Below are 25,851 nucleotides of genomic sequence, written 5' to 3'. Positions count from 1 at the left end.
AAATTAATATTAAAACCTCACTGTGGGATCTCCCCCAGTCTTTTGCCTTTAAAAAAAAGTCGTTGCCGCGAACTGGCGAGCGGACAGAAAATTCAAAGCAAATTACATTAATGATGGTGTGTGCAAACTCGCATGAGAAGGGCCTAAACTGCCGGCCGATTCAGCATTACTATTTCTCGATATACTCCACACACACACACACATATATATATATATATATATATATATATATATATATATATATATATATATATATATATATATATATATATATATATATATATATACTGCTCTGTAGCTCTTTAAGTTACGATAATTACTATGTTAATTTACGAGATTGTAATAACTTCATACTAAGTGGTTTACTATAACGTTATGATAAATATCTTCATGTGTTATAGTAACCTACCTATAGTAAATATGTATTAACATTATCGTAAATTAGTATATAAAATTATCGTAAATAGAGGTCGCTACGGAATGGTGCGTTACAACACCGAGATGAACACAGGTTAAACTACACAGAACGGCCTCATTATGTTACAGGGAAAACTGAAAACAGTCGTGTTTACTGTATCATCAGATGTTCAGCAAAAAAACAAGGCGTGTCGTCCCAGCCTCCAATCCATCAAAGCACGTACACCATGCCGACCTCCAGCAGCGACGCCGGGGGCACGCGCAGCGCCACGTCCGGGCCGCGGCAGTTGCGCCGCAGGAAGTTGTACCCGACGTCCACCGCCAGCCGCTTCAGCACCGACGAGCCGGGCTTGCACTGCACGTGCGAGTGCCCCAGGATGAACGCCGTGCCGCACTCCCGGGCCGCCGCTAGCGCCTCCAGCTCCTCCGCCACCTGCTTGTTGTCCGCGAACTCCGGGCTCGCCACTTGGCTGTCGGTGAAGAACCGCACCTGATTCGGCCCCACTGCCGCCGAGCTGATCTCCGCGCGCCCGGGGCTCAGGCTGTCGTCGTCGTCGTCAGCGGAGGCGGCGGTGGCCGTGGCGCGCATCTCCACGGTGGACGCTGCCGAGTGCTTCATGCTGTCCTGGAGGTCGTAGCTGGCGCGGCGCCGGAGCGGGTTGCTCGCGATCACGGTCAGCCGCCGCTCCCGCTCGCCGGGATCCAGCTCCAGCTCCTGCTCGCTGGCCTCGCTGCAGCGGTACGAGGCGTCCAGCTTTATGAACGTGGCCAAGGTCTCCACGAGCTCCGTCTCGAACGAGTCCACGTCCTGGTGCACGTCGCGGTAGCCGTAGCGCACGATGCACCGGTACGAGCGGTGGCCCGGCGGGCCGACGCGCCCGATGAGGTACCGCTCCGCCGGGAACACGTACGGCACCGGCACCGACTTGACGCACACGAACACGAGCACCTGGTGGAACGCCGGGAGGTTGGTCACGAACCGGGAGAAGTTGGCCGGGACGCCCGACGTCAGGTCCGTGTACACGAGGCCGATGCCGGGGACGCGGACCATGCCCAGCTTGTCGCCGAGGGCGAGGAGCCACTCCAGGGTCACCTTGTTGTGCAGGTCGAACTCGTACTTCTTGATGGTCGTGTAGTGCCAGATGAGCATGACGGCCATCAGGATCAGCGCCAGGAGGATGGGCAGCCACGCGCCTTCCAGGAACTTAATCAGGGACGCAGAGAAGTAGAGCGCCTCGATGGATCCAAAGAACAGGAGGAAAGCCAGTGCCAGCAGCGGTGGCCTGTGCCAGCACAGAACGATCACCAAGGATGTCAGGAACGTGGTCACCAGCATCACTGTGATCACAGCCAAACCTGCGGACATGCGATCGTCATCAAGGATAATCTGACACTGTGATAATAGCAAAATAATCAAGAAGCCAAAATAATAGGACACTGTGTAATAGCTAGTGTCAAGTAGTTTATCTTACCAGATGCATTTCCCATGTGTTTTGTATCCCTAAATCCAACGGTCACAGCAATGCAAAGGATCATAAGCAACCAATTGATCTCAGGAATGTATATTTGGCCATGAATTTTCTCAGATGTGTGTACAACTTTTACTCGAGGGAAGCAGCTCAGGGACTGGCTCTGGTTGATGATTGAGAATGTTCCGCTGATGATTGCTTGACTTCCGACTACCGAAGCCAAAATTGCCAATATAAGCACTGGCCATCTGATCTTATCTGAAGTTTGCATCAAAGAAAACTTCACATGAATTCGACTGGTATTGAATTTCTAAGAGATAAGAAATTATTAGAAGAGTATCAGTCATCAGTAACTTCCTATGAAGTATACAATGGATCGATCATGGACATGCATAATAGTTGCTATCTAGACTGCATAAAGCAAGATAAAATTGACCTTTAGAATCTCCTGTCCTGTCTTATAAATAGAAATTATATTATATAAACCTTCAAACAGAAAACTACTGAAGATTCCACAAGCGTGGAATAGAATTCAGGATGTGCAGTAGATTTAGCCAGAACATTTTCTAATTTTTTTCATGCAACAGGATGGGGCAGGCTCCTACGGAACCTTTTCCAAATTATTAATCAAGCTGTCAAAAGTGCTTCCCATATGATGATTGACATAAGTATGTAACCAAGATTTTTTTTTGTTTCCGTTAAACGAGCAAAACTCAAATTACACATGGAATATTTATGAAAATACAAGAGCCACAAAGCATACCTGGAACTGCGATGTAAAATCCAACTTTTGAACTAGAGTAAAAGTCATGATGTTTTGATAAGTAAGCAGCTTGACCCATGTATGCCAAAATCAGTGCGGGGTAGACTAGACAAGTGAAAGCAAGCTGCACAGTAGTGTAAAGCTAAATGATCTGCACAATAATTTAACATAGAAATATTATATGAATTCTCATGCAGGTCAAGAAGTTACCTGGATTGCACTGTATGAGAAGTGTCCAAGATCTGCGAACATTGCTTCCGATCCTGCAGCATTAGAATGCTAGACATTAGCCCACTTCTTTTATTTAATTATTGATACAAACGAGAGAATCCATTCAAACAGAATGAAACATATAATAAGGATTCTGACACGATATTTAGAGGCATTCCATAGTTTACCTGTCATGCAGAGCAAGATTCCACCAAGTGACATCCAACCATACTTTCTAGTCTTTTTTAAGAACTTGAACATATGAGAAGGATTTAGAGCCTTGTAGATGTGAGGATTCCAGTGGATGATATTATAAAGGCCAAGAGCACTCATGCAGAATAGCCAGGCTAGAACTATCGGGGCAAAGAGAAATCCAACCCTGTGTGTACCATAGTGCTGGAGGGCAAATAGGAATGCTAATATGACACAGGTTATTGGAATGACAGCATCTGCATGTAGAAGAAATAAATCACTATGGCCAAACAATGAGGTTTTAAACTGGGAAAAGGTGAAATACCATAGCAAGACAATTTATTAGAAAAGTCACCATTTTGATTTTTCACCCTCAAGTGTTCAGACTTCAGAGTTCACAAGATTGTTTTGTTGACATTTGGAGATAGTAAAAGATGCTATTGGAATTTTACTTTGCATTGGGGAGAAAAACTAGTGATTTCGATGATTGCTTTCATTATGGTATAGCTGCTGTCAAATTAATTCCCATAAGAATGTATCGTTTTTTCTCTCAAAACTGAATTCATGAACACAGCATTGCCAAAAGACAGTCAACTATTATAGCGCCTTCTTCAACCAAGATAAGATGGAAAACTCATATCAACAAAACAAGACAGCCAATGCAATCCTTTGTGCGAACCAATGCCCGCAGTTGGAATAGGAATCTCAACCTAGAAGGTCCTGGAGGTACTTCAAGACTAATCGGCTATGGCCAATAGATGCCCAATTACCAGATAAGAATGTTCGGTACTAATGTGGGGAAGGAAGCCAATGACAACATAGGGCAGCATTTTGACAGATGTCCCTGTGCTAATAGTCAACTCTTCGGAACGTGAAAATGTCTAGCAAACATAGCAAAGAGGAAATGAATTCAATTTGAAAGTTTTCTAGGATAACTCACATTCACGGTGATCCTTGGACAGTGAAAACTCAAGGCCTGAAACTGCTGAGAACACTGTGACATGTTTTCAGAAAACCACAGTAAGGAACCAGCTATCAGTATTTCAATCTGAAGAAAAGAAACCCAATTGGGCTAAGGAAAAGAAAGCTGATCTGAGGATACCAGATATAGCTGGTGTGAGAACGCCGTCCCCGATAACCATGCATGTGCCAATCATAACCATGATCAGTAGAGCAACGCGCAGCTTCCTGTGCTTCTCAAGCAACACTTTGATACGGGACTTGTCGGTTATTTCAGGAGGGCATTCCAGTTTATAGGTGGAAAGCTCCTCATCAGCAATCTGCCGGTTCGGGAGAAGGCTCACATTGGCGTGCCTGCAAATCAGAGAGTACAGGGCAAACGTTCCTCCTGCAGAATTGCAAAACCATATAAACTTAAAACTCTTTCGCGAGCAAAAAGCCTGCGCAGCAAGTGAGAGATACTGCTAGTTTTTTTCACGCATACCCTCGCCATTGTCGTCAGCTCGTAGAACAACGGAGACGTACTTGATGAGAGGGATCAAGGTGAGCGTCCAGAACACGAAGGAGAGCACGCCAAAGATCTCGTCGTTCGTGTCCGAGTGCTGGATGTCCTCGGCGAAGGTGCTCGAGTACACGTACAGCGGAGATATGCTGAGGTCTCCATAGACCACCCCCAAGCTCTGGTACGCCAGCAGCAAGGTGGTCTTCCATGAGTCCCTCTGCAAGAAAACCCAAACAAACAGCTAGTAATTCAGCAAGCATTGCTCACTCCAGCTCACCAACATGCTGCTAGACTGCGAAACACACGTACCTTTGGGGATCTCAGGTCCCTCCCGAACTCAAGATCCATCGCGCGCTCGGCGAGAGCTTAGCCTTCACACATAACACTGGCTTTGTTTCCGCACCATTCAACAAACACACCAGCTTCAAAACACTGCCGTTGCTCCAAATCCCCAAGTAATGAAGAATCTACTGGGAAGGAACAAGGAAGAAAGGGGGAAAATACCTCAGAAACCAAGAAAAAACACTGCAAGGAGAAATTGAGGTATGAGCTCAACTCAACAGCCTCAGCCCTCAAGGGGGATAGAGCAGAGGGACCAGCCGACCAGACTAGGCAAAAGACACATGCCATGGTTAAAGCCGGTGGAGCCCTCCCCCGCCCCTGCGTCTGCGTTACCGATAGGGAGAGACCAGGGAAGGACGGCCACGTGTTCTTAGAGCTGTGGACTACTCACTGCTACTGCTGTTGCTACTACCGAGTAGCAACACAGCACACCACGGCACAGCTACACAAGAGATCCGAGTTGCAGGGAAAGGGAGACGAGCCGGCCAAGAACAAAAAAAAAAAAAAACTCTCCCTAGGTCACATCGAAATTGCTATCTCGTTATACCCACGGATGTAGATGTGCAAATTCAAGGTGTGGTGTTGATGCAATCGGGGAAAAAGGGCACCGAATGCGTTTGGGGAGCAGAGTCGAGGAGGAGCACGCCATGTGAAACTACGGACAAATGCATGTGATCTCCCTCCCTTCCCTCTCGGCTCTCGCCCACTTTTGAAGACACGCGTGCCACCGGCCGGAGCCATGTAAAAGGCGTCGTTTCATAGCAGTTCATCCCCTGACGATCCTGGATGGAGAAACGGGAGTTGAATTCTTCTAGTACACCCCCATGACCATGAGATGAGAGTGACCTGCTCCTGGCTGAGAACACGGCCGTAGTTATCGTTAATGAATGCAATCAAGGGGCTCGTCGTCATACATGTTCTACTAGTAGTACATAACTGCTCCGAAGCTCTAGCTCGTGAATTGCTCTGTTTCGTGGTAGGTCCAATTCCAAACAATGCAATCCCCGTGAGAGCATCTGCTTGATATGGCAAGGATTGGATGGGCCAGGACCCAGGAATCCTCACGCCACAAGGAACTGACGCTAACCAACCAAATACCCCCACAAGGCCACAAACACAAGAATAACAGGGGAGCATCTGCCCATACCTTCTTGCAGGTTTGTATTGTAGGAGTATCTACAAATATAAGCGCATAACACTGTAAGTAAAATCTAACCAGCTGAAGAAAGGGAAACCACGAACTCCCAGCTCCTTTTTGCTGTAGATAATAACGATAAGTACCAGACAGCATAGAAACAGAAACATCACCTTGCGAGGCTCCCGTGAGAGCGAGGCTCCTCTTCTCGGAAGCTGGACTGCTACAACTACAAACCACAAACAGAGTTTCTATAAGGGTGTAATTATAAATGTCCATAATGCCTGAGGCACGACGGCCCGGCCCGAAGCACGACATTTTAGCCCGACACGAGCACGGCACGGCCCGGTAAGCAGCGGGCCTAGGCCGGACCAGCCCGATATACAGGGCTGTGCTTGGGCCGTTGCTCAAGTACGGCGGGCGGCACGGCACGGCCCGGTCCACAAGGGTCGGCCCGATGGCGGCCCGGCCTGCTAAGACCTCAACAAGCTAACCCTAACTCCCACACCCTCTCACTCTCTCACCCCTCCCGCGCAGCCCCCTCCCAATCCCAGCACCAGCAGGCAGCAGCGCCGCACTCGGTCGCCCACTCGCCTCCTCGGCTTCTCCCCTTCTCACCCCGCTGACTCGCAGCTCGCGCTTCCCTTTCGCTCGCCTGTTCCCCGCGCGCGGCGGCGCCTCCCTCGCGCGTGGCCGCCGTCTCCCTCTCGCACGCGGTGTCCGCGGCTAGATTCAAGTGCGCGGCTATTGTCTCCGAACTCCCTCCCGCGCATGGCGTCCACATCCTCCATGCCTCCCCACGCGGCCCCACCTCCAGGGCAAGCGCGTCGGCGCCCGGATCTGCCTCGGCGGCGGTCGGATCTGCCTCAGGGGCGAGCGGCGAGCGCGTCGGCGGCCGGATCTGCCTAGGGGGCGAGCGGCGAGCGCGTCGACGACCGAATCTGCCTCGGGGCGAGCGGCGAGCGCGCCGACGACGGCCGCCCTGCCTCCTGCTCTCCCCTTCCCTCTCTCTGTGGGCCTCGGGCCAGCGTGGCACGTTGGATGGCCCGTGCTTCTTGGACCGACCCAACTCGAAAAACGGCCCAACGAGCCGTGCCTGGGCCGTTGGCCAGGCACGACGCCCGCCTCGGCACGGCCCGGGTGGCACGGCATGCCATGCCGGCCCGACCCCCTTCGGGCCATGCCTGGCATGTGTCCGTGCCGGGCTAGGCCAGGGCGGCCGGTTGGGCATCTATAGGTGTAATGTAATATAAATGGAGCAAGAAATTGAGCGGTGGGTCTGGTCATCTAGTGAGGACGGGGCAAAGACTTGCAGAGGCTCTCCAGTCCCCATTTTTTTTTACAATTTGATTTTTTTTAAAAAAAAATTACGTTCGGCCCCTTGAGAGACGTAAACTCATTTTTGGACCCTGGGGTCGGTGCCAGGACTCATGGCTTCGAGGTAACACGTCTCGGCGCCACAGATCTTGGCTCTGAGGTGTCTGGCCATGCACAGCAGGATATCATAGGTGGCGTTGACGTGGCCAGTACCTCGGAGCCACAGATCTTGGCTCCGAGCTCGGCACCAAGATCTATGGCTCCGACCTCGGAGCCCTGGATCCTGGTGCCGAGCATGGATTCAAAACCCACGACCAAACCACAATGGTTCAGTTTGATGTCGAAGGATGGCACTTGTAAGGCCAATGTGAAGACAACATGCGGCTCAAGAATCATTATTTATGAAATTAACGTGCTGCTTGGTTTGATGTTCCTGGCCGTAACCAGTTCATGATGCAATCTAATTGCGCTTCTTACTGTTTGATTCACATAGTCCATAATGGATAATAGCGTGAATCATCACGGGTCCATAGAATGCAGATACCGCTCATCATCTAGCGCTAACTGATCCAGTTGCCCGCTCCCTTGCGCACTCACGGAAACAAACAAATCAATGGCTTCGTGATGTGATCCCTTACCATTTACAATGTTTAGACAACACATTAAGAAAGGATGAATTTAAAGAGCAAGATGTAAAAACAATATAATTGTCGTCACCAAAAGCATTGACCGTCATTTTATTAAAATATAGGTCTACAATATTCAAGATGGAAAGATAAACTCGTTAAGATATACAGAAGTAACACACAGGTATAGTTAGATGTCTAAATGAACCTTTTAACTAAAATTAGCTTCAGAAATTATTTCTAGAGCGCACACACCGTATCTGTACCAAAAATAGGTGCAGGAATACCCATCAAAAGGTGGCTTACACCACCTTTTTTATCAGTTCTATAACATGGCCACGCGGGCTAAGTTTGTATGCATGCGCGGGTCCCTTACTGTACTGAAAACCCCAAATATGCGCATACTCAGGCTCCTCCATTTTCTACTTTATTTTTAGAGAAGCTAGAGCCGTTTTTCTTTCCGCTACATTAACAGATTAGCATGCAGTAAACAACAGCGATATACATGTTAGGAGCCAGAGCCTAATACATTGTGTGTGTTTAATTTAGACATTTGAAAATGATACTAATAATATAGTAATCGCAAAAGTTAATTTAATAAAAAAATATTTGTTATTTTTATAAACATTTTATTATAAAAAGTACATTAGTATAGAAAATATTTTTACTCACGGCGCTTTTTGATTTGTACTGGTGTGAAAGTTCAATTTCTACTAGCATCACTTAAAAACTACGCGTGTAAATCGATCTACACTAGTAGAGCATATTTACACAAACCATATGTGCAAATTATTTCTAGAATTTATAAATTAGTCCAGCAAAAAAAACTAATCCGGAAGAGGGCCACCAGCCAGCCTCTACAGCTGTGGGTTTTGAATCCATGCTCGACGCCAGAATCCATGGCTCTGAGCTCGGAGCCGAGATCCACAGCTCCGAGATCGGAGCCACAGATCTTGGTGTCGAGCTCGGAGCTGAGATCTGAGCCAAAATCTGTGGCTCCGAGGTACCGGCTACATCAACGTCACCTAGGATGCCCTGCTGTGTACGGCTAGGCACCTCGGAGCTAAGATCTGTGGCGGCGAGACGTGTTACCTTAGAGTCATGAGTCCTGACGCTGATCTCAGAGTCTAAAGATAAGTTTAGGTCTTCCAGAGAACCAAACGTAAATTTTATTAAAAAAAATTAAATCGTAAAAAATTGGGCTCTCCTGTCCTCCCAACCACCGAAGCAGCTGCAGTACTACAGGCGCGTTTAGATGCAAAAATTTTTGGACTTCAGTTACGGTAGCACTTTCGTTTGTATTTGACAATTAGTGTCTAATTATGGACTAATTAGGTTCGAAAGTTTCGTCTCACGATTTCTCATCCAACTATGTAATTAGTTTTTTTTATTTACATTTAGTACTCCATATATATATCGTAAGATTCGATGTGATAAATACTGTGTAAAAATTTTTAGGAACTAAAGAGGCCTTGCTACTCTACTGAACGAAGCGAGTTGGCAGTGGCATTAATCCTCCATCAATGAACGCCAGGAAAGCGGATCCTCCGCACCGGACGAAGAGATCGATTTCGCCCCGCATTTATACTAGCGCCAGAAAAAGAATAGTCCCATCCCAACCGGCCAACCCACACCAAAAAAACAAACTAACTAACGCGTCAAGAAACCAGTAGTAGTAGCTACGGAGGACGAGAGGAGGAGCTCGTAAAGCTCGCACCTTTTTGGCAGCATCAACTGTCGGCAACTCTGATCCTCGAGACCAGCTACTGTGTGATAGAAGCCACAGGCCACAGCTGAACCTGGGGAGCGCCATCTAGTGGAAGCCCGGCTCAAGAGAACCGCTCGACCCAGTATCCGCATTGCCGGTGCAGAATGAAAACGCTGAGTATACGTAGTAACTGGGAGAGTCAGAGAGGACTACGAACCATTTTGTAACAAACCTACATTCTAAATTCAAGCACTCCTGGTTATGATATCCTCTGTTCCCCCGATCCCCTCCTCTGTTCTTCCCCAATTCCTCCTCTGTACCAGTTGATTGCTAACAATTGGTATCAGCTTTCAGGTTCTCAATCCTGGAACCCGCCCCTTCCCCTCACCCTCACTTTACTCGATTCCAGCAGGTGCGAGGAGCGATGGAGCCGAACTTCAAGCTGCTCCTTGATGAGATGGCGGGCCTCAATCGCCGTTTCGATGCACATGATGACCGCTGGAACCGGCGGTTCTCGGATCTGGAGCGCGGCCTCAACGACCGTGCTTCTGCCGTCGACTCCCGCATCACCGTTCTGGAGGAGTCGCTCACGGCCAACTCCGACGATCTCGCTCACCCCTGTCGCCAAGCTGGAGGCGGATCCTTTTGCTCTGGGCGCTTCGGCGGTGGCGTTCTGCCTCGCCACCTTGGAGGCCAGCTACACCGACCGTGACGCGGAGTTCACCCGGTGCCTCTCCCACCTTGAGTCCCTCCGCATCGGCGCCAACTCCGTCGAGCGCGACGATCGCGTGAAGCAGCTCGAGGCCACGACGGCGGATCTGACGTCTTGGTGCCCCAGCGTTGATGGCGTCCTCGACGACGTTTGCATCGCCGTGAAGAAGTTGGAGAAGTCCCACGACCGCGACGTGTTCGACGCGCTGTCGCACGGGCCCGGTCTGCTTTCGACTCCGACCAAGGCGTTGGCGTCGTCTCGCGACCGCGACGTGTTCGACACAATGTCACACGGGTCTAGTCTGCTTCCTACTCCAACTAAGGCGGCCGTGCAAGTTTCTGCCGGACTCACCGCCAACCCACCCGTGATGGGGCACCACGTCGAATCGACTCCACAGGATTCGGGATCCGGGGTCGACAAGACCTGGATCCCTGTCCCAGCCAATGGTATGTTGCTGGATCCCCCACCCCATGTTTTTCAGTCCATTGTTCTAGGTCATCCTCACCCACGTGATCCACCTCGGCCACCCTATCACCCAGCGATGATCGCCCATCCTCCTCCTCGCCCACCCGATCCACCACGTATCACCTACCAGCCTGCTATGTTCACCCACCCTCCACCTCATCCACCTCCACCTGATCCACCACATTCTTCTCACCTCGACCGCTTGCCGAAGGCTCCCTTCCCTCGCTTCGACGGTGACAACCCGTGTTGTTGGAAAACTTGTGCTGAGAAACACTTTCGTATGTATGTGGTTGAGCAGTCTATGTGGATTAGCATGTCTGAGATGCACTTTGACGGTCCTGCCTCTCTCTGGTACCAGTCTATCGAGCATCAAATTCCCGAGTTGTCCTGGTCTGACCTCTGCAAACTGATGCACGATCGTTTCGATCACGATCAGCACGAGTCCTTGATCCACCAGCTTTTCCATATCAGACAAATCACCAGTCTCCAATTATCTTACCTGTTTCACATCGTTGGTGGATCAGCTTAAAGCCTATTCTACTACACATGATCAGCTCTACTTCACTATGCGTTTTGTTGATGGCTTGAGACATGACATTAAGTCTGTTGTTCTTTTGCAACGGCCAAAAGATTTGGATACTGCCGCTACCCTTGCTTTGTTACAGGAAGTAGTTGCTTCGGGCGCTACTACCCGCGTGGGTCGTTCTGGTGATCGGTCTTCGTCGGCTCGTTTTTCGGTGCATCCTCGGCAACCTTTGCAGTTGCCGCCACCACCGCGCCAAGACAAGACTTAGTCGGCCGCTACACAGCCCAATCAGGCTGTTGCTGCTTCCCCAGAAGGCCGGTTGTCCACGCTCAAATCGTACCGGCGTGCACTGGGACTTTTGTTTTAAGTGCGGCGCCAAATGGTCTAAGGACCACAAATGCTCACCTGAGGTGTTGCTGGTAGTTGAAGGCATTTGGGATTCTCTGCTGGAGTCTAGTGAGGATTCTAATTCTACATCATCTGATACTACTGATGCACAGTTGTTATTGGCTCTGTCGAAGGCTGCTTTTGGTTCAGCGGAGTCTGGTCGTGCTATCTATTTTGCCGGATCTATTCAGTCCCATGCAGTATCGGTGTCAATTGATTCTGGTAGCTCAGCTTCGTTTATCAGTGTCTCTTTAGCTGCCAAGCTTGTTGATGTTTCTGTGATGCTGGTACCTAGTACAGTCAGGGTAGCTGGTTGTGGGTTGTTACAGAGCTCTCAGTTGCTTGTGCAAGTGCCTTGGACAATTGAGCTGGTTACTTTTGTCACTGATTTTTGGGTGTTGCAGTTGACCTCTTATGATCTTATAGTTGGGATGGATTGGCTTGAGCAGTTTAGCCCGATGCAAGTTCATTGGTTGCAAAAATGGATGATGATACCTTATCAGGGACAGTGGATTCTGTTATAGGGCCTCAATGCTGATATGCCTGATAAGATGCTCTTACATATTTGTCAAGTAGCGGATCATTCTGTTGCTAATGCTACTTCGGCTTCTACCGAGCAGCAGTCTGTTGGCTTATCTTACCTTCCAGAGATACAGGACTTATTGGATCGCTACCCTTCTGTTCTAGATCCTCCTACTGAGCTACATCCATCCCAGTCGTGCAATCACACCATTCCACTGATACCAGGGGCTCAGCCAGTGTTCATTCGGCCATATCGGTACCCTCTTGGTTTGAAGGACGAAATTGAAAAGCAAGTCAATGAGATGTTGTCTCAGGGCCTCATCAAACCAAGCTCTAGCCATGCTCTTGGTCAAGAGGAAAGACGGGTCATATCGGTTCTGTGTGGATTTTTGCTAGCTTAATGCTATTACTGCGAAGTCTAAATTTCCAGTCCCTGTTTTCAATGAGCTTATGGATGAACTTGGCTCTGCTAGCTGGTTTTCCACATTGGATCTCCATGCTGGTTTTCATCAGATATTATTGCAGCCTGGAGAAGAACCTAAGATAGCATTTCAAACTCATTGCGGCCAATATGAATTCAATGTCATGGCCTTTGGTTTGACTGGAGCTCCTGGAACTTTTTAAGGGGCTATGAATTCAACTCTAGCGCCCGGCCTCCGGCGTTTCGTATTGGTCTTCTTTGACGATATTTTGGTATACAGTCATTCCTATGAGGAGCATCTCCATCATCTTGATCTGGTATTTCAGTGGTTGGCTAAGGACCAGTGGAGAGTGAAGCTGTTTTTGCGCAGCGCGAGATTGCATATTTGGGCCATGTATTGTCAGAGCGTGGCTTGTCTACAGATCCTGCAAAAATTCAGGCAATCTCTTCTTGGTCAGTGCCCATGAATGTCAAAGCTTTGAGGGGATTCCTCGGCCTGGCTGGATACTATCGTAAGTTTATTAGACACTTCAGCCTCATTGCCAAGCCGTTGACTGATCTGTTGCGCAAGGATCACTGTTCATTTGGACCTCTCTTCAACAGTCGACTTTTGATGCGTTGAAAGCTGCTCTCTGTGCTGCCCTTGTGCTCGGTCTACCAGATTTCTCTCAACCATTTCATATTGAGACCGACACGTCTAGAACAGGTGTGGGTGTAGTTTTACTTCAGAACGGCCACCCTTTGGCCTTTATTAGTAAAGCATTGGGACCGCGCAATCTGGGTCTATCTACGTACGAGAAGGAGTACCTGGCAATACTATTGGCTGTCGAGCAATGGCGTCATTATCTTCTTCAGTCTGAATTTGTTATTCATACCGACCACCACAGCCTAACCCATCTAAATGAACAGAGGCTTCATACGCCTTGGCAACAACACGTATTTACTAAGCTCCTCGGTCTGCGGTACAAGATTGCATATCGTAAGGGGTCTGACAATGGTGCAGCGGATGCATTATCCCGCCGGGATCATTCATGTGAGCTCTTGGCAGTCTCGTCTCTGGTTCACTCATGGTTGGAGGTTCTGGTGTAGTGGTACTCTACTGATTCTGAAGCCACGACTGTGCTCACTCAGCTGTCCATTGATAGTTCTTCTAGACCACCGTTTCAGCTGCGGAATGGAGTCATCCTATACAAGGATCGTGTTTGGTTGGGCTCCAATTCAGCTTTGCAGGTTTAGGTTATCTCTGCCTTGCACAACAGTCCAGTGGGCGGCCATTCTGGGGCACCCGCCACTTATCAGAAGCTCAAGAAGTTATTCTATTGGCCCGGTATGCGGTCTGCTGTCCTTAAACATGTTCAAGCCTGCTCTATTTGTGCTCAAGCCAAACCAGACCGCTCAACTTACCTAGGTCTTCTCCAGCCCTTGCCCATACCAAGTGCTTCCTGGGAAGTCATCTCCCTCGATTTCGTGGAAGGGTTGTCGTTTTCTGAAGCTGCCAATGCCATCTTGGTTGTTGTTGACAAATTCTCCAAGTTCGTGCACTTCATTCCATTGAAGCACCCGTTTTCAGCAGCATCAGTGGCTCGTCTCTTTATGGATCATATCTTCAAGCTCCATGGTATGCCTAAGGCCATCATTTCTGACAGAGATTGAGTATTTACCAGTCGGTTTGTGGCAGCTTTTGTTTCAGCTGGCAGGCACTTAGCTTTGTATGAGCACTGCATATCATCCCCAGATGGATGGGCACACCGAACGCGTAAACCAGTGCCTCGAGACATACCTCCGCTGTTTTACTCAAGCATGCCCTCAACGTTGCAGTAAGTGGCTGTCCTTGGCGGAGTTCTGGTACAATTCTTCATTTCATTCTGCCTTGGGTCGGTCGCCTTTTGAGGTCCTCTACGGATATCCTCTGTGCCACATTGGTCTGGATGTTTCAGCGGCTGATCCGGTTCTTGAGCTGTCTCAGTGGTTAGAGGAACGTGAGTTGATGCATCGACTGATTCAGCATCATCTGTTGCGCGCCCAGGAACGCATGAAGAAGCAGGCCGACAAATTCCGCTCAGAGCGCCAGTTTGGAGTTGGAGATTTTGTCTACCTCAATCTCCAGCCTTACATCCAGTCATCAGTATCCAGGCGTGCATATCAAAAACTGGCTTTCAAGTTCTTTGAGCCATATCGTGTGCTGGAAGGCGTCGGGAAAGTTGCTTATCGCCTGGAGCTCCCAACTTCTGCATCAGTTCATCCCGTGTTCCATGTTTCCTAGTTGAAGCTCTTGGCTGGGAACCAGACTGTGAGCTCTACTCTTCCTACTAACTTGGTTGAGTTTCAGGTACCTTTGCTTATTCTACAATGGCGCTGGTCATCTGGTCCGCACCCAGTGGAACAGGTTTTGGTGGAGTGGTTGCATATGCCCGCCTCTCTTGCTACCTGGGAACCCCCGGAGTACATCAAACAACAGTTTCCAAGGGCGTCGGCTTGGGGGCAAGCGGCTTCTCAAGATGGGGGGAATGTCAGCAGCTCTGATCCTCAAGACCAGTTACTGTCTGATGAAGCCACAGCTGAACCTGGGGAGCGCCATCTGGTGGAAGCCCGGCCCAAGAGAACCGCTCGGCCCAGTGTCCGCATTGCCGACCCAGAATGGAAACGCTGAGAGAGTAAGAGAAGACTTCGAACCATTTTGTAACAAACCTATGTTCTAAATTCAAGCACTCCTGATTACGATATCCTCGGTTCTTCCGATCCCCTCCTCTGTTCTTCCCAATTCCTCGTATGTACCGATTGCTAACATCAAGGCGCACCAAACGGCCGGCAGCTGCCAAGAACAGGCGGCCTGCTGCGCCTGCCCTATCTCCTCACGGACGTCGCAATGCTTGTGCTGCGGCAAGGAGCGGCGGCCTCCGTTCGCCCCGGACGAAGACGAGGATGCGGGCGTCCAGCCACGCTACGCTCCCTCCATCACTCAGCTACTGGCTTGGTATCCATTGATCGGAGGACAAGACTACACTGTGAACACTAGTGTAGCATATACAACAATGGCAACCAATAATTACAAAGGAGTCTTCTCAAGTTGGTGAGAATCCTTATGAGGGCCCGGCCGCCCGGAGAGAGATCAACAAAAGCTGAGAGCAAATTCCAAGGGCGGTAGTGTGTCCGGGAGCACGCGCGGCGATTTGTTTATTATTCTGATCGGAGCCGGGCGGGCCGGCGGGTGAAGGCTGGACCGCCTGACCGAGGCACGCACGCAGGCACTGACGCAGCCAGGGGCCAGGGCCAGGGCCGCCGGGCGAGTTGCTTTCTCGTGCCACCTTCGGCACCGCGAAACCCGACCCGAGTTGCCGCGCCGGAGGCCCTCGCATAGCGCCGGAAAGCCACCGGATTTCCGGACAAACGCTTGTTGGTCTTGGAATCTGGATGTTATAAGCGAGCTGGTAACTGCTCCGTCGATCCGTCAGAAAATATGTAATTCTAGCATTCAAATTTAGTTCAAAAATTAATGCAGATTTTAGTTAGATGGGCCCGTTCTAGATAAAAATAAAATGATGCACGCATTCAATATGTAAGGTCATGATCCCATAGAGTTTTGTCCGTTTTGGAGCACATGCGTCATTTTCTTTTTCTCAACACTAAGCTGTCTGAAAATTGCTTCAATTATGCTCTCGTTTTTCCTGAACGGAAGTAGTACACTTTTTTCACCTTTCCTCAGATGGGGCCTAACAGAAATCCATAAACTGCTGGGTCTGCTGCCCCTGCTATGAAAGACTGCGTCTGTAGTACATCCTGGTAATGGTAAAAGCTGTGGCAAATTGCGTAAGGCCCAGTTTAGTTGCCGAAAATTTTAGCAAAACGACACGGTAGCATTTTCGTTGTTATTTGGCAATTAGTGTCCAATCATAGTCTAATTAGGCTTAAAAGATTCGTATCGTGGATTTCGTCTAAACTGTGTAATTAGTTTTATTTTTTATTTATATTTAATGCTTCATGCATGCGTCCAAAGATTTGATGTGACGGGGAATTATGAAAAATCTGGCGTTTTGGAGGGGAACTAAACAGGCCCTAACAACCTCTCACATTCTGGCTCTTAACACTGTACTGCCCACAAAATAACGGTCGTCATTGTATTGTAGTATCAATTTCTTTTATGTAAATGGCAGGGGTGGAGGGTGCAAGCAACAGATACAAAGTGACAAAAAATTGAAAGCGATGTACTACCTGAACTAGGGATACTAGTTTTACAAATAGATCATCAGGCTCATTGCAAACCACAAAAAATAACATTCACAGCGCAACTGCCAAGATGCTCCTAGCTCCTAGGCTCAAAAAAACGACCAGAATGTACCCATATATAGCTAGTAGTCTAGTACTCTAATCATGAACGAGAAGATAAGTTCAAGCGATAATCTGCTGCTGAAGCTGATTTGTTCCATGACTGACTGATAAGTTCAAATGAACAGGGCGAAAATCCTACATCCAAATCTAGTCTTGGCTTTGTGTTTAGCATGTGTGTGTGTGAGAGAGAAGAATCTAATCCTACACTGTATATGATATAGGACATATAGGAGTAATAATAACCAAATATTAACAATCAGCTTTAGACGCTTGTTTTGGGACATCCACACAAGATATACATGAATGAATTCATGTACCGTGGCATCCAACTGGGCCGGTCACCGTGGCATCCTCCAACTGGGCTGCTAACGTGCAAGCCCAAGAGCCTGCGGCTCATCAGAAACCGCAAAAGTCGTCGGCCCTGGGCTGGCCCGGCTGGCCGATCTGCGTGCAGCCCCCGGTGCAGGCGGCCGCGCAGTCGAACTTGTCCGCGCCCGCGCCGAGGGTCATGCACCGGTTCTTCATGCAGTCGCAGAAGCACCCCAGCTGCTCCGCCGCCTCGCTCTTCTCCGCCGCCAGGGCCGCGGCAATAATCGCCACCGCCAGCCACAGCATAGCCGCTGCTCTCCTGGACGCGGCCATCGTGATACCTCCCGGTCCCGGCCTACGGATTTATTCCCTTCCGTCTAGCACACAAGTAATAAATAAGTAATCTTGGTGATCTGCATGCATATGCTTCGTTCCGGCTATATGAGGGAGGTTGATGAGCGGGGTCATATGTAAGGGCAATTTTGGGCCTATTCTATTCTAGGGCATTGAATGGTCGGACAGGAGTGAGAGTAGGCGTACCTTTCTTTTTTCCTGTAGTAATCTCCTTATGCTGGTTACCTGGAAATCTCGTGGGCATTTGACGGCTGTGTTGAAAAACTCTCGTCTTTTTGACAAAAAGACAAGAATATTCTTTGCAAAAACCTTGTGTAGCGAAAAAGAAGAAAGGACTCACATGCTGGACAAGAAGAGCCATCGCAAGTCATAATTATACTAGATGTTGTTGTTTGGATGCTACTAAAAAAATAGCATATATAGCTAGTGGCTCTTAGCACTTGCTAGCAACATCTATCTTTTTAATTTTTGCTAGTAGCTAGCACACCTATTAGTAGATGGCTTGCATTGTATGTTTGGATTCAGACTTTACTAAGTTTTAGTTACTGTTATCTATTAGCAACATGGATCCAGCAGGAGCTAAACACTGTGATGTCACAATCAAGTGGTGACATTCAAGGTGGACTGTCCGGAAATGATTCAAGGAACGATCGAGTACCTATGGAAACCTAACCTCTGTAGTATTTCCTTCACAAAAAGGGAAAGGAAACCTTACCACCGCTTACAATTGCTGCATCTGCACACGGCCATGCATCCCTACCAACCAAGGGCGCGTTTAGTTCCAATTTTTTTTTTGTTTTTGCCCATCACATCGAATTTTTGGACGCATGCATGGAGCATTAAATATAGACGAAAATAACTAATTATACAGTTGGGTGAGAAATCGCGAGACGAAACTTTCAAACATAATTAGTCCATAATTAGACACTAAAATTATACGATAAGTTAATTAAGAGTAATAGGCAAATATATACCTAATTGGACATACTTTATGGAACATAGTTTTGTAGCTGACTAATTATACATTATGGTTGGGGCGTTGGTGCAGAGCTCTCTAGAACCGTGCACAATAGATGTACAGAGCACTATTTAGTGCATAAATACAGGGTGCATATACGAGCAGAAAATAAGTAAGCAGCTAGGCAGGGCCGTGGACAGATGTTGGGCTATATAATGACATTATTCAAGAAGCGCATTTGCAGAAGGTGTTAGCTAAGTAGAAGTTGTGGCGCAACAGGAAAGCTTTCCTTCCAGCGTAGCTGCTGATAGTCCAACAGGGATCTGTTAGTGGTGATATCTCCAACTCAGCCGAGTTGGGCCTTGACCTCGCGCCCTGATCGGGGGCGCCCAACCCTACATGATTCATGGGCCCCCGTCACACTGCACTATAAAGAGAGGTGGGGGCCAGTGGCTCTCTTCACGAGGTTCACCGTGAGCAGCTACAGTCGCCCCACCGACATAACCCTAGCCTGATCTAGAGGGTGCGCAGCCAATGACAGGAAGCCGCCACCGTCTTCTCCGCCGGGACACCGCGCCACTGCTGGACCGCACCACTGGACTCCAGAACAACATCGACATCGCCATGGACGGCTCCAGCTCCTCCGCCAAGCCCTCCGACGGTCGGTGATGTCTCACCTCTCACGCTCTCCTCTCTATTACTCTATTTCTTCATGTACTAGGATGAACTATATCTTTTATCACAAGTAGAAGAGGTTGTACCCGCTAGATCTATGCCTAGTTGATCCTACAGTTTCTATCAGGATCTTCTCAATAGTTTGGTTCATGATCAGAGAGGTCGTCGGTGTGGCAATGTAAGATCGTCAGCTGCATAGAACACTATCCACCATAAGATGGATTTAAAGCATACACCATATCGTTTAGTAGGTCTGTCACATTTCGAATCTTATTCAAATCGCCTAAACTATCACTTAAGAAAAACACTACAAAAAAACATGAGACATGTTAATTGAATGAGGAAAGGTCAAATTAGGAAGGAAAAGGGCATAACCTCAGAGTCTCAACAGCTAAGGACATTCCCACAGCATATGTAGGTGAATCATAGGTCCATGAATTATGTGTAGCTGGAGGAGTAAATATTGGCGGAGCATCTATAGGACGTTTTGGGAACACTACACCTCTTGTCTGCAGCAAAGTTCATTAGTTACCTAAGGTAGTTGCAAGATTTATGCAGCTGTGCCAATTCAAACAAACATAATTTGGGGGGAAATGCTACTCAATACTCTACCTGGGAAGATGGCACTCAAAATCTCTGTTGCTTTGAAATACTCCCATTGTCTCTCCCTTTTTGTATTTGCACATTCTTGTCCTCCTAGAAATGAGATAAAAGGGCAGGGACCGAAAGAAAAGCAGAAAGAGAGCGTTTTTTTTTTCAATTAACATGTTTTTAGCAGCTTGCTAAAATCAAATTCACCAGAAAGAAGGGGATGCTTTGCAATAACAACATTGGCAATGCATGTTGAATGCAGGACATGTTTCTGAAACCCTGCGCAGTGGTAACAATATTTGGTGAGAACATCCTGCATATTATTCTGGAAGCAAATTCTAAAAGAGATATTGCCTAAAATTCTAACATGGATGTCAGCTTATTATAGGCAGTGACAAAACAAGAAAGGAATACAGCGCAAATAAACTAAAATGGATCTTTGTAGAACAAAAAACTATGGCATGTCAGCTGATCCAAACAATAATTTATGGTTTCTCATTGCAAAGGACTTTGGAAAAAGTACTTACAAAGGAAAAGGTGTGTTGTGGTATGAACAAAAAAATTAGGAGGAAGCACGGTAACCGGTAACAGGAAGAAACGCAATGTTCTGAGTGACTGTTTTGTCAGTGCCAAATTCTCCAAGTGCAACAACCATACAATCTATCTAATTCTATCTAATAGGTCAAAACATGCACATGGAAATGTCAGTTTTAGCATTGTAGGTATCTTCGGTCCACGTCTCAAGCTGTTGTTCAAGGTTATTTCATACTAAAATGATGCCTTCTCAAGCAGATCACGCCTTGAGATTATATGAGCTTCATGCAATGCCAAAAGAAAATAGCAAAAGACCCTAGACATACTTATCAATGTATTATCACACCCCTACCTTGTCTGGTTTTTTTAATTTATCAACTTGCTAATTCCAGTGTAGTTGCAACCAGTTAATGAGCAGTCCAATAGCATAGGTAAGCATTCCGAAGGCTTCGGCACAACTGTACTTGTTATTAGTAGGTACCGAAACAAATACATTTTTTCCTATCTAATCCAAGCATAGAGAAACTGATCTAATATGAGAATGGTTGTTTCCGTCTGCATTGATTAGTTTCACTGTACAAAATCACCTTTACTTTGGCAACATGTTTCAGAGGCACCATATTGTTTTTTAGTAGCATAGGTGTTATGAAAGTCTATAAATAATAATCGCATCCAAATTTGATGAGTACAAAAGTAGAGCAAATTGGCACTACTAACTACAACAAAATCACCAGTTCTACAGGAATCGACTTCAGGGCATCACAGAAATAACCAAGCTGACTTTGTGGAAACTCGAAAGATTGGTCTCCACCATTAGTTTTTTCTGTCTCGTTTGATTGATTCCATTGACCTTTTGTTAGCAATGCTATTCTTACACGTTGGGCATCCCATTAGCTAAATTAATGGGCCATGAATAATAAGAACCTACGGACCTAAGGGAACCCAGAGGAGGAAAACACTGCAGTATAGTTTGAAAATTTATTCTCTCAATATCTGTTTACACCAAAATTTAGGAAGAAGAACGCGGGAAAGCTTCTAGGATTGTGTCATCAAGGAATCGATTAGATATGAATCAATATCAGCTGATTTAGATGCGATGTCAGAATTGGCTATTTTATAGATGACGTCAACAGACAGCGTCAATAGGCTATGCTTGAATGGCGCCAGGAAGATGTGTCGGACTCTACAAATAAGGAAAATTAGGGCACAAGTTATTATTAAGTTATGAAGTTTTATTTTATTCCAAGAATTGTAATGAGTCATATTTGAGTATGATTCATATTTATGTTTCGGGTATAAATATTAGACCCTGGTTATTGTACAAAAGGATGAACACTCAATCAATACAATTTTTTGGCTTTCGCCATCGCATTAGGAGTAGGAGTACTATAGATCTCGGCAAGTTCTTTAGTAAACAGGGCTGCATCGACTGATCGACCACTAGCTTGCTTGTGAGTACCGTCACGACTTGTATTGTGCTTGTAAAGCTGCATCAGCTGATTGATTTTTTATGAGCCATAATATAAGTTAGTTATCTATCTGTATCCTAGTTTGTAAGGCTACATCAGCTGATTGATCTCTTACGAATCATAACATAGATCAAAGTTATTGATCTTGTGTTAAAAAACTTATTGTATAATACAATATCATCAGTTATTGAATCTGCTAAGATTAGTAAGATTTTTCTTGATGTTTTTGGTTGATTCATTAGTTATCGATCTTGTTATAATTAATGTTTTATTAATTATAACAAATCACCTAATTGAGATTGAGATAGATTGACATCATATCATCTTAATTGGTCGTCCTTTGATCTGGTCACGCTTTAAATCTTATAATCGATGGCTTAATTCTACTAGATCGGCTGTTTTATCTCTATTCCAATCAAATATAGTATGCATCCAAAGACATATTTCAATCTTGAATAAACTCACTAGTTAATGAGATCTAATCTAATGACACTACCATAGCTGCATCGATCCAGTCGAACCTCATTGGTAAGACTTTAGATTAAAAAATATCGATTAGTGATCTTGTTCGTGATCAAGATATGTACTCTGTTTATTTGCTATGACTACATCGGCTATTTTTGCTGATTTGCTTATACTTTCATGCATATAGCATGTTTTCATGAATCCATCAACGTATAGATGATTTTATAGATTCTTTGGCTTTAGTTTGTTATCATTATCATAGCTGCATCGATCCGATCGAACCTCACTGTTGATGATAATAGATTAGATTCAAACTATTTGTAGATTTATTTATATTAGACTGTCAATTTATTCGCATGTTATACTCTTTTCATCAAACTTACGTAAATATTTGTAGTTTTGTCGTATGTTATGATCGGATGTGGCCTAGCACTCAATGACACAGGGTTTATAATGGTTCAGGCAATATGCCCTATGTCCAGTTTGAGTTGGTCGGTGACTTTATTCCTGAGCCCAGGTGCTCAAAGTTTGCTGTGGGGTTACAAACGGAAGGGAGAAAGATGGGGGTGCAAGAGGTTCGGTGGGACTCTGGTCTAAAGGGCCGAGAGTGATGGGAGCTCCTACGTGCGCTGAGTGTTTGAGCGTATGCTTAAGGTTTCAACCTAGTGGTTCTGTTGTTGTGTGTGAGTGAATTGATCGATCTCTCTATTGGGAGAGAGCGCATCTCCTTTTATAGATGAAGGGGACGACCTTACAAGCGAGCGAGAGAGAGAGAGTACGCATGCAACTAAGTCTTGTTGCCCACGCCGTCGGGTATAAGATGATGGTAGGCACCCATAACACTGTTGTTGTTAGACGCATGTGGGAGGTTTTACTGCATTCACCATGTATGGTAAATGATGACGCCCACAACACTGTTGATGTCAGAGGCATGTGGGAGGAGCCTTACCGTGTTTGTCTGGTATGGGAGTTGATGGCGCCCATAACACTATAGGGCAAATGTCGGCGCCCACAACACGGCTTGGGTTCGGCCACGCCTAGAAGGTTGCAGGGCACCCTTCTAACATGTCCTATCGGTTACTGTCCTATAGGTGTGTAGGGTAGGTCCTCGGTATCGTGATCGACTTGAGTGCCCTACCTTACTTGCTACGTCTATTTCTTGGTCCTCACCGAACGGGCGTCCCCGGTCGGTTGGTTCCAGTCGACTCTGACTGCGCCAATCGGAGAAGAGCTTCGGTGCATCCCTGGTTGAAGACATGGGTTGGAGTCAGAGGCGGTGTTTGGCTAGGCCTTCCGGTCGGAGAGGCGAGCCAGAGTTGGAAGCAAGCGCTGCTCCTTGGCCAGGCCTTCTGGTTAGAAATTGGATCGCCCTTCTGGCATGTCGTTCTGGTATTTGAGCCGGCCCAGGAGTTGTGCATCATTCGTAACGTCGTCTGCAGGGCCGAGCCTTTGCTGGGAAGCTAGTCCATGAGGGACCCTGGGTTTATGAACCCTACAGGAGCCCCCGAGCCCCCAGGCGATTCGGGTAGAATCGTCTGGGGGATTTTTGTCTTGACGACAGGTGCGCGCGAGCGCACCCGCTGATGTAGCCAGCGAGCCCCCAGGCGATTCGGGTAGAATCGTCTAGGGGATTTTTGTCCTGACGGCAGGTGCGCGCGAGCGTACCCACGGGTGTAGCCCCCGAGCCCCCGAGTGATTCGGGTAGAATCGTCTCGGGAGTTTTTCGTGTTGCCAGCGGGGAAAGTTTTGTTTCGTCAGCAGGTGCGCACGAGCGCACCCGTGTGTGTAGCCCCCGAGCCCCCAGGCGATTTGGGCAGAATCACCTGGGGGGTTTTGTCAGCTGGTATTTTTAGGGATTGGGCAAGGTGGAATCACAGATCCTAGCGTCGGGCACAACCGAGGCAGCTTAGGGATCAGGCGGGACATATGGGAGACGTACTCACGGATCCTGGCATTGGGCACAGCCGAGGTAGTTTAGGGATCGGGCGAGGCGGACTCACGGATCTTGGCGTCGGGCGCAACCGAGGCAGTTTAGGGATCGGACAAGACAGACGGACTCATAGATCCTGGCGTCGGGCGCAGCCAAGGCAGCTTAGGGATCGAGCAAGACGGACGGACTCGTGGATCCTAGCATCGGGCGTAGCCAAGGCAGTTTAGGGATCAGGTGAGATAGAGTCACGAATCCTAGCGTCGGGCGCAACCGAGGTAGTTTTTAGGGATTGAGCGAGACGGACTCGCGGATCCTAGCATCGGGCGCATCCAAGGTAGTTTTAGGGATCGGGTGAGATGGAGTCATGGATCTTAGCATTGGGTGTAGCCGAGGCGGGTTAATGATCGAGAGAGACGGACTCACAGATCCTAGCGTCGGGCGCAGCCAAGGCAGCTTAGAAATCGGGCGAGACGGACTCATGAATCCTGGAGTCAGGTGCAGCTGATGCTATTTTTAGGGATTGGGCGAGATGGACTCATGGATCCTGGCATCGGGCGCAGCCAAGACAGTTTTCAGGATCGGGAGAGACGAAGTCGTGGATCCTGGCGTCGGGCGCAACCAAGGCAGGTTAGGGATCGAGCGAGATGGACTAACAGATCCTGGCGTCGAGCATAGCCGAGGCAACTTAGGGATCGAGCGAGACGAACTCATAGATCCTAGCATTGGGTGTAGCCGAGGCTGTTTTTAGGGATCGGGCAAGACAGACTTACGGATCCAGGCATTAGGCGTAGCCGAGGTAGTTTTAGGGATCGGGCGAGATAGAGTCGCGGATCCTGGAGTCAGGCACAACTGAGGCAGTTTAGGGATCGAACGAGATGGACGGACTCGTGGATCCTAGCGTCGGGCATAGCCGAGGCAGTTTTAGGGATCGGGCGAGATGGAGTCACGGATCCTGGCATCGGGCATAGCCGAGGTAGTTTAGTCATCGGGCGAGATAGACTTGTGGATCCTGGCGTCGGGGTGTTTGGGCGTCCCAAGCCCCCAAGCCCCGTTGGCTCAGAAGGGGTTGGTTTAGTTTCGTGTGTTACACCGTCCATGGTTTTAGCAATCGGAGGGGCTGAGCTAACGTTGCTTGCCTCGATGGCTCGAGTGACGCGCTCGGTGAGCTCGCTAATGGGCATGTTAGAGTGAAATCTAGGTCTGTCGTTTGTGATGGGGCAGCATAGCCCTCATGTGACATTCCACTTCTCCTTAACCTGTAACCCGATAGATGCTTGGGTCATTCCAGAGACCAACCCAGGTGGCCCGCTGGCTGTAACAGAACTGACCAAATCATAAGAACGTAAGTACAAAAACAATCACCGAAGCGATCAAATTCCGGTACTTAAGCTCCCATAATCCCGGTAGTCCGGAAATCACGAAGGATTTCAACCAACTCTCGACATACAAACCAAGATCGTAGTGATTCAACACAACACATCATCCGTTACAACATTTCATAAGTAGCATTCGAATTACATCCATCAGAGTTTAAATAGAATATTACAAACCAAGTTTGAGTGTGCG

The 25,851-nt window shown here is 47.7% G+C and overlaps 3 protein-coding genes across 6 annotated transcripts; 1 reads left to right on the top strand and 2 right to left on the bottom strand.

Annotated features, from left to right (window-relative positions):
- Positions 1 to 518: 518 nt before the first annotated feature.
- On the bottom strand, positions 519 to 5,088 carry LOC136542968 (putative potassium transporter 8). Of its 3 annotated transcripts, none has more exons than XM_066535576.1 (10): positions 5,018 to 5,088; positions 4,823 to 4,902; positions 4,496 to 4,730; positions 4,154 to 4,399; positions 3,992 to 4,045; positions 3,048 to 3,308; positions 2,860 to 2,912; positions 2,650 to 2,773; positions 1,890 to 2,144; positions 519 to 1,773 (listed from the first exon to the last, which is right to left on the bottom strand). In XM_066535576.1, exons 2-10 carry the CDS (start codon positions 4,859 to 4,861, stop codon positions 629 to 631), a joined length of 2,412 nt encoding a protein of 803 aa, XP_066391673.1. In that variant the 5' UTR covers positions 4,862 to 4,902; positions 5,018 to 5,088; the 3' UTR covers positions 519 to 628. The 3 variants fall into 3 exon arrangements, with proteins under 3 accessions (XP_066391673.1, XP_066391670.1, XP_066391667.1); XM_066535573.1 differs by having other exon boundaries at positions 4,823 to 4,980; positions 5,070 to 5,086; XM_066535570.1 differs by having other exon boundaries at positions 4,823 to 4,983; positions 5,070 to 5,084.
- A 4,527-nt stretch (positions 5,089 to 9,615) lies between these two features.
- Positions 9,616 to 15,395, top strand: LOC136542986 (formin-like protein 7). 2 transcript variants are annotated; one of them, XM_066535588.1, is made up of 3 exons: positions 9,616 to 9,864; positions 10,051 to 10,799; positions 15,004 to 15,395. In XM_066535588.1, the coding sequence occupies exons 1-3, from the start codon at positions 9,806 to 9,808 to the stop codon at positions 15,195 to 15,197; spliced, it is 1,002 nt and encodes a 333-aa protein (XP_066391685.1). In that variant the 5' UTR covers positions 9,616 to 9,805; the 3' UTR covers positions 15,198 to 15,395. The 2 variants fall into 2 exon arrangements, with proteins under 2 accessions (XP_066391685.1, XP_066391682.1); XM_066535585.1 differs by having other exon boundaries at positions 10,051 to 15,395.
- Positions 15,396 to 16,831: 1,436 nt separating this feature from the next.
- On the bottom strand, positions 16,832 to 17,722 carry LOC136496724 (uncharacterized). Its single transcript, XM_066492477.1, has one exon. The coding sequence runs from the start codon at positions 17,640 to 17,642 to the stop codon at positions 17,397 to 17,399; it is 246 nt and encodes an 81-aa protein (XP_066348574.1). The 5' UTR covers positions 17,643 to 17,722; the 3' UTR covers positions 16,832 to 17,396.
- Positions 17,723 to 25,851: the final 8,129 nt, after the last annotated feature.

The sequence above is a fragment of the Miscanthus floridulus genome, chromosome 1 (genome assembly GCF_019320115.1).
Source record: "Miscanthus floridulus cultivar M001 chromosome 1, ASM1932011v1, whole genome shotgun sequence".
Lineage (NCBI taxonomy): Eukaryota > Viridiplantae > Streptophyta > Magnoliopsida > Poales > Poaceae > Miscanthus > Miscanthus floridulus.
Note: the sequence above shows the minus strand (reverse complement) of the source record. Positions and strands in the feature narration are given on the sequence as shown.

Bases quoted from the DNA above. Each gene is read 5' to 3' on its own strand.
- LOC136542968 (XM_066535576.1), bottom strand. From the start codon at position 4,861: ATGGATCTTGAGTTCGGGAGGGACCTGAGATCCCCAAAG. The intron at 4,400-4,495 runs GTATGCGTGAAA...GCAATTCTGCAG, and splicing joins AGCTGACGACAATGGCGAGG to GAGGAACGTTTGCCCTGTAC. The intron at 3,309-3,991 runs GTGAGTTATCCT...TTCTACATGCAG, and splicing joins GTCCAAGGATCACCGTGAAT to ATGCTGTCATTCCAATAACC.
- LOC136496724 (XM_066492477.1), bottom strand. From the start codon at position 17,642: ATGGCCGCGTCCAGGAGAGCAGCGGCTATGCTGTGGCTGGCGGTGGCG.
- LOC136542986 (XM_066535585.1), top strand. From the start codon at position 9,806: ATGAAAACGCTGAGTATACGTAGTAACTGGGAGAGTCAGAGAGGACTA. The intron at 9,865-10,050 runs GTAACAAACCTA...ACTCGATTCCAG, and splicing joins AGAGGACTACGAACCATTTT to CAGGTGCGAGGAGCGATGGA.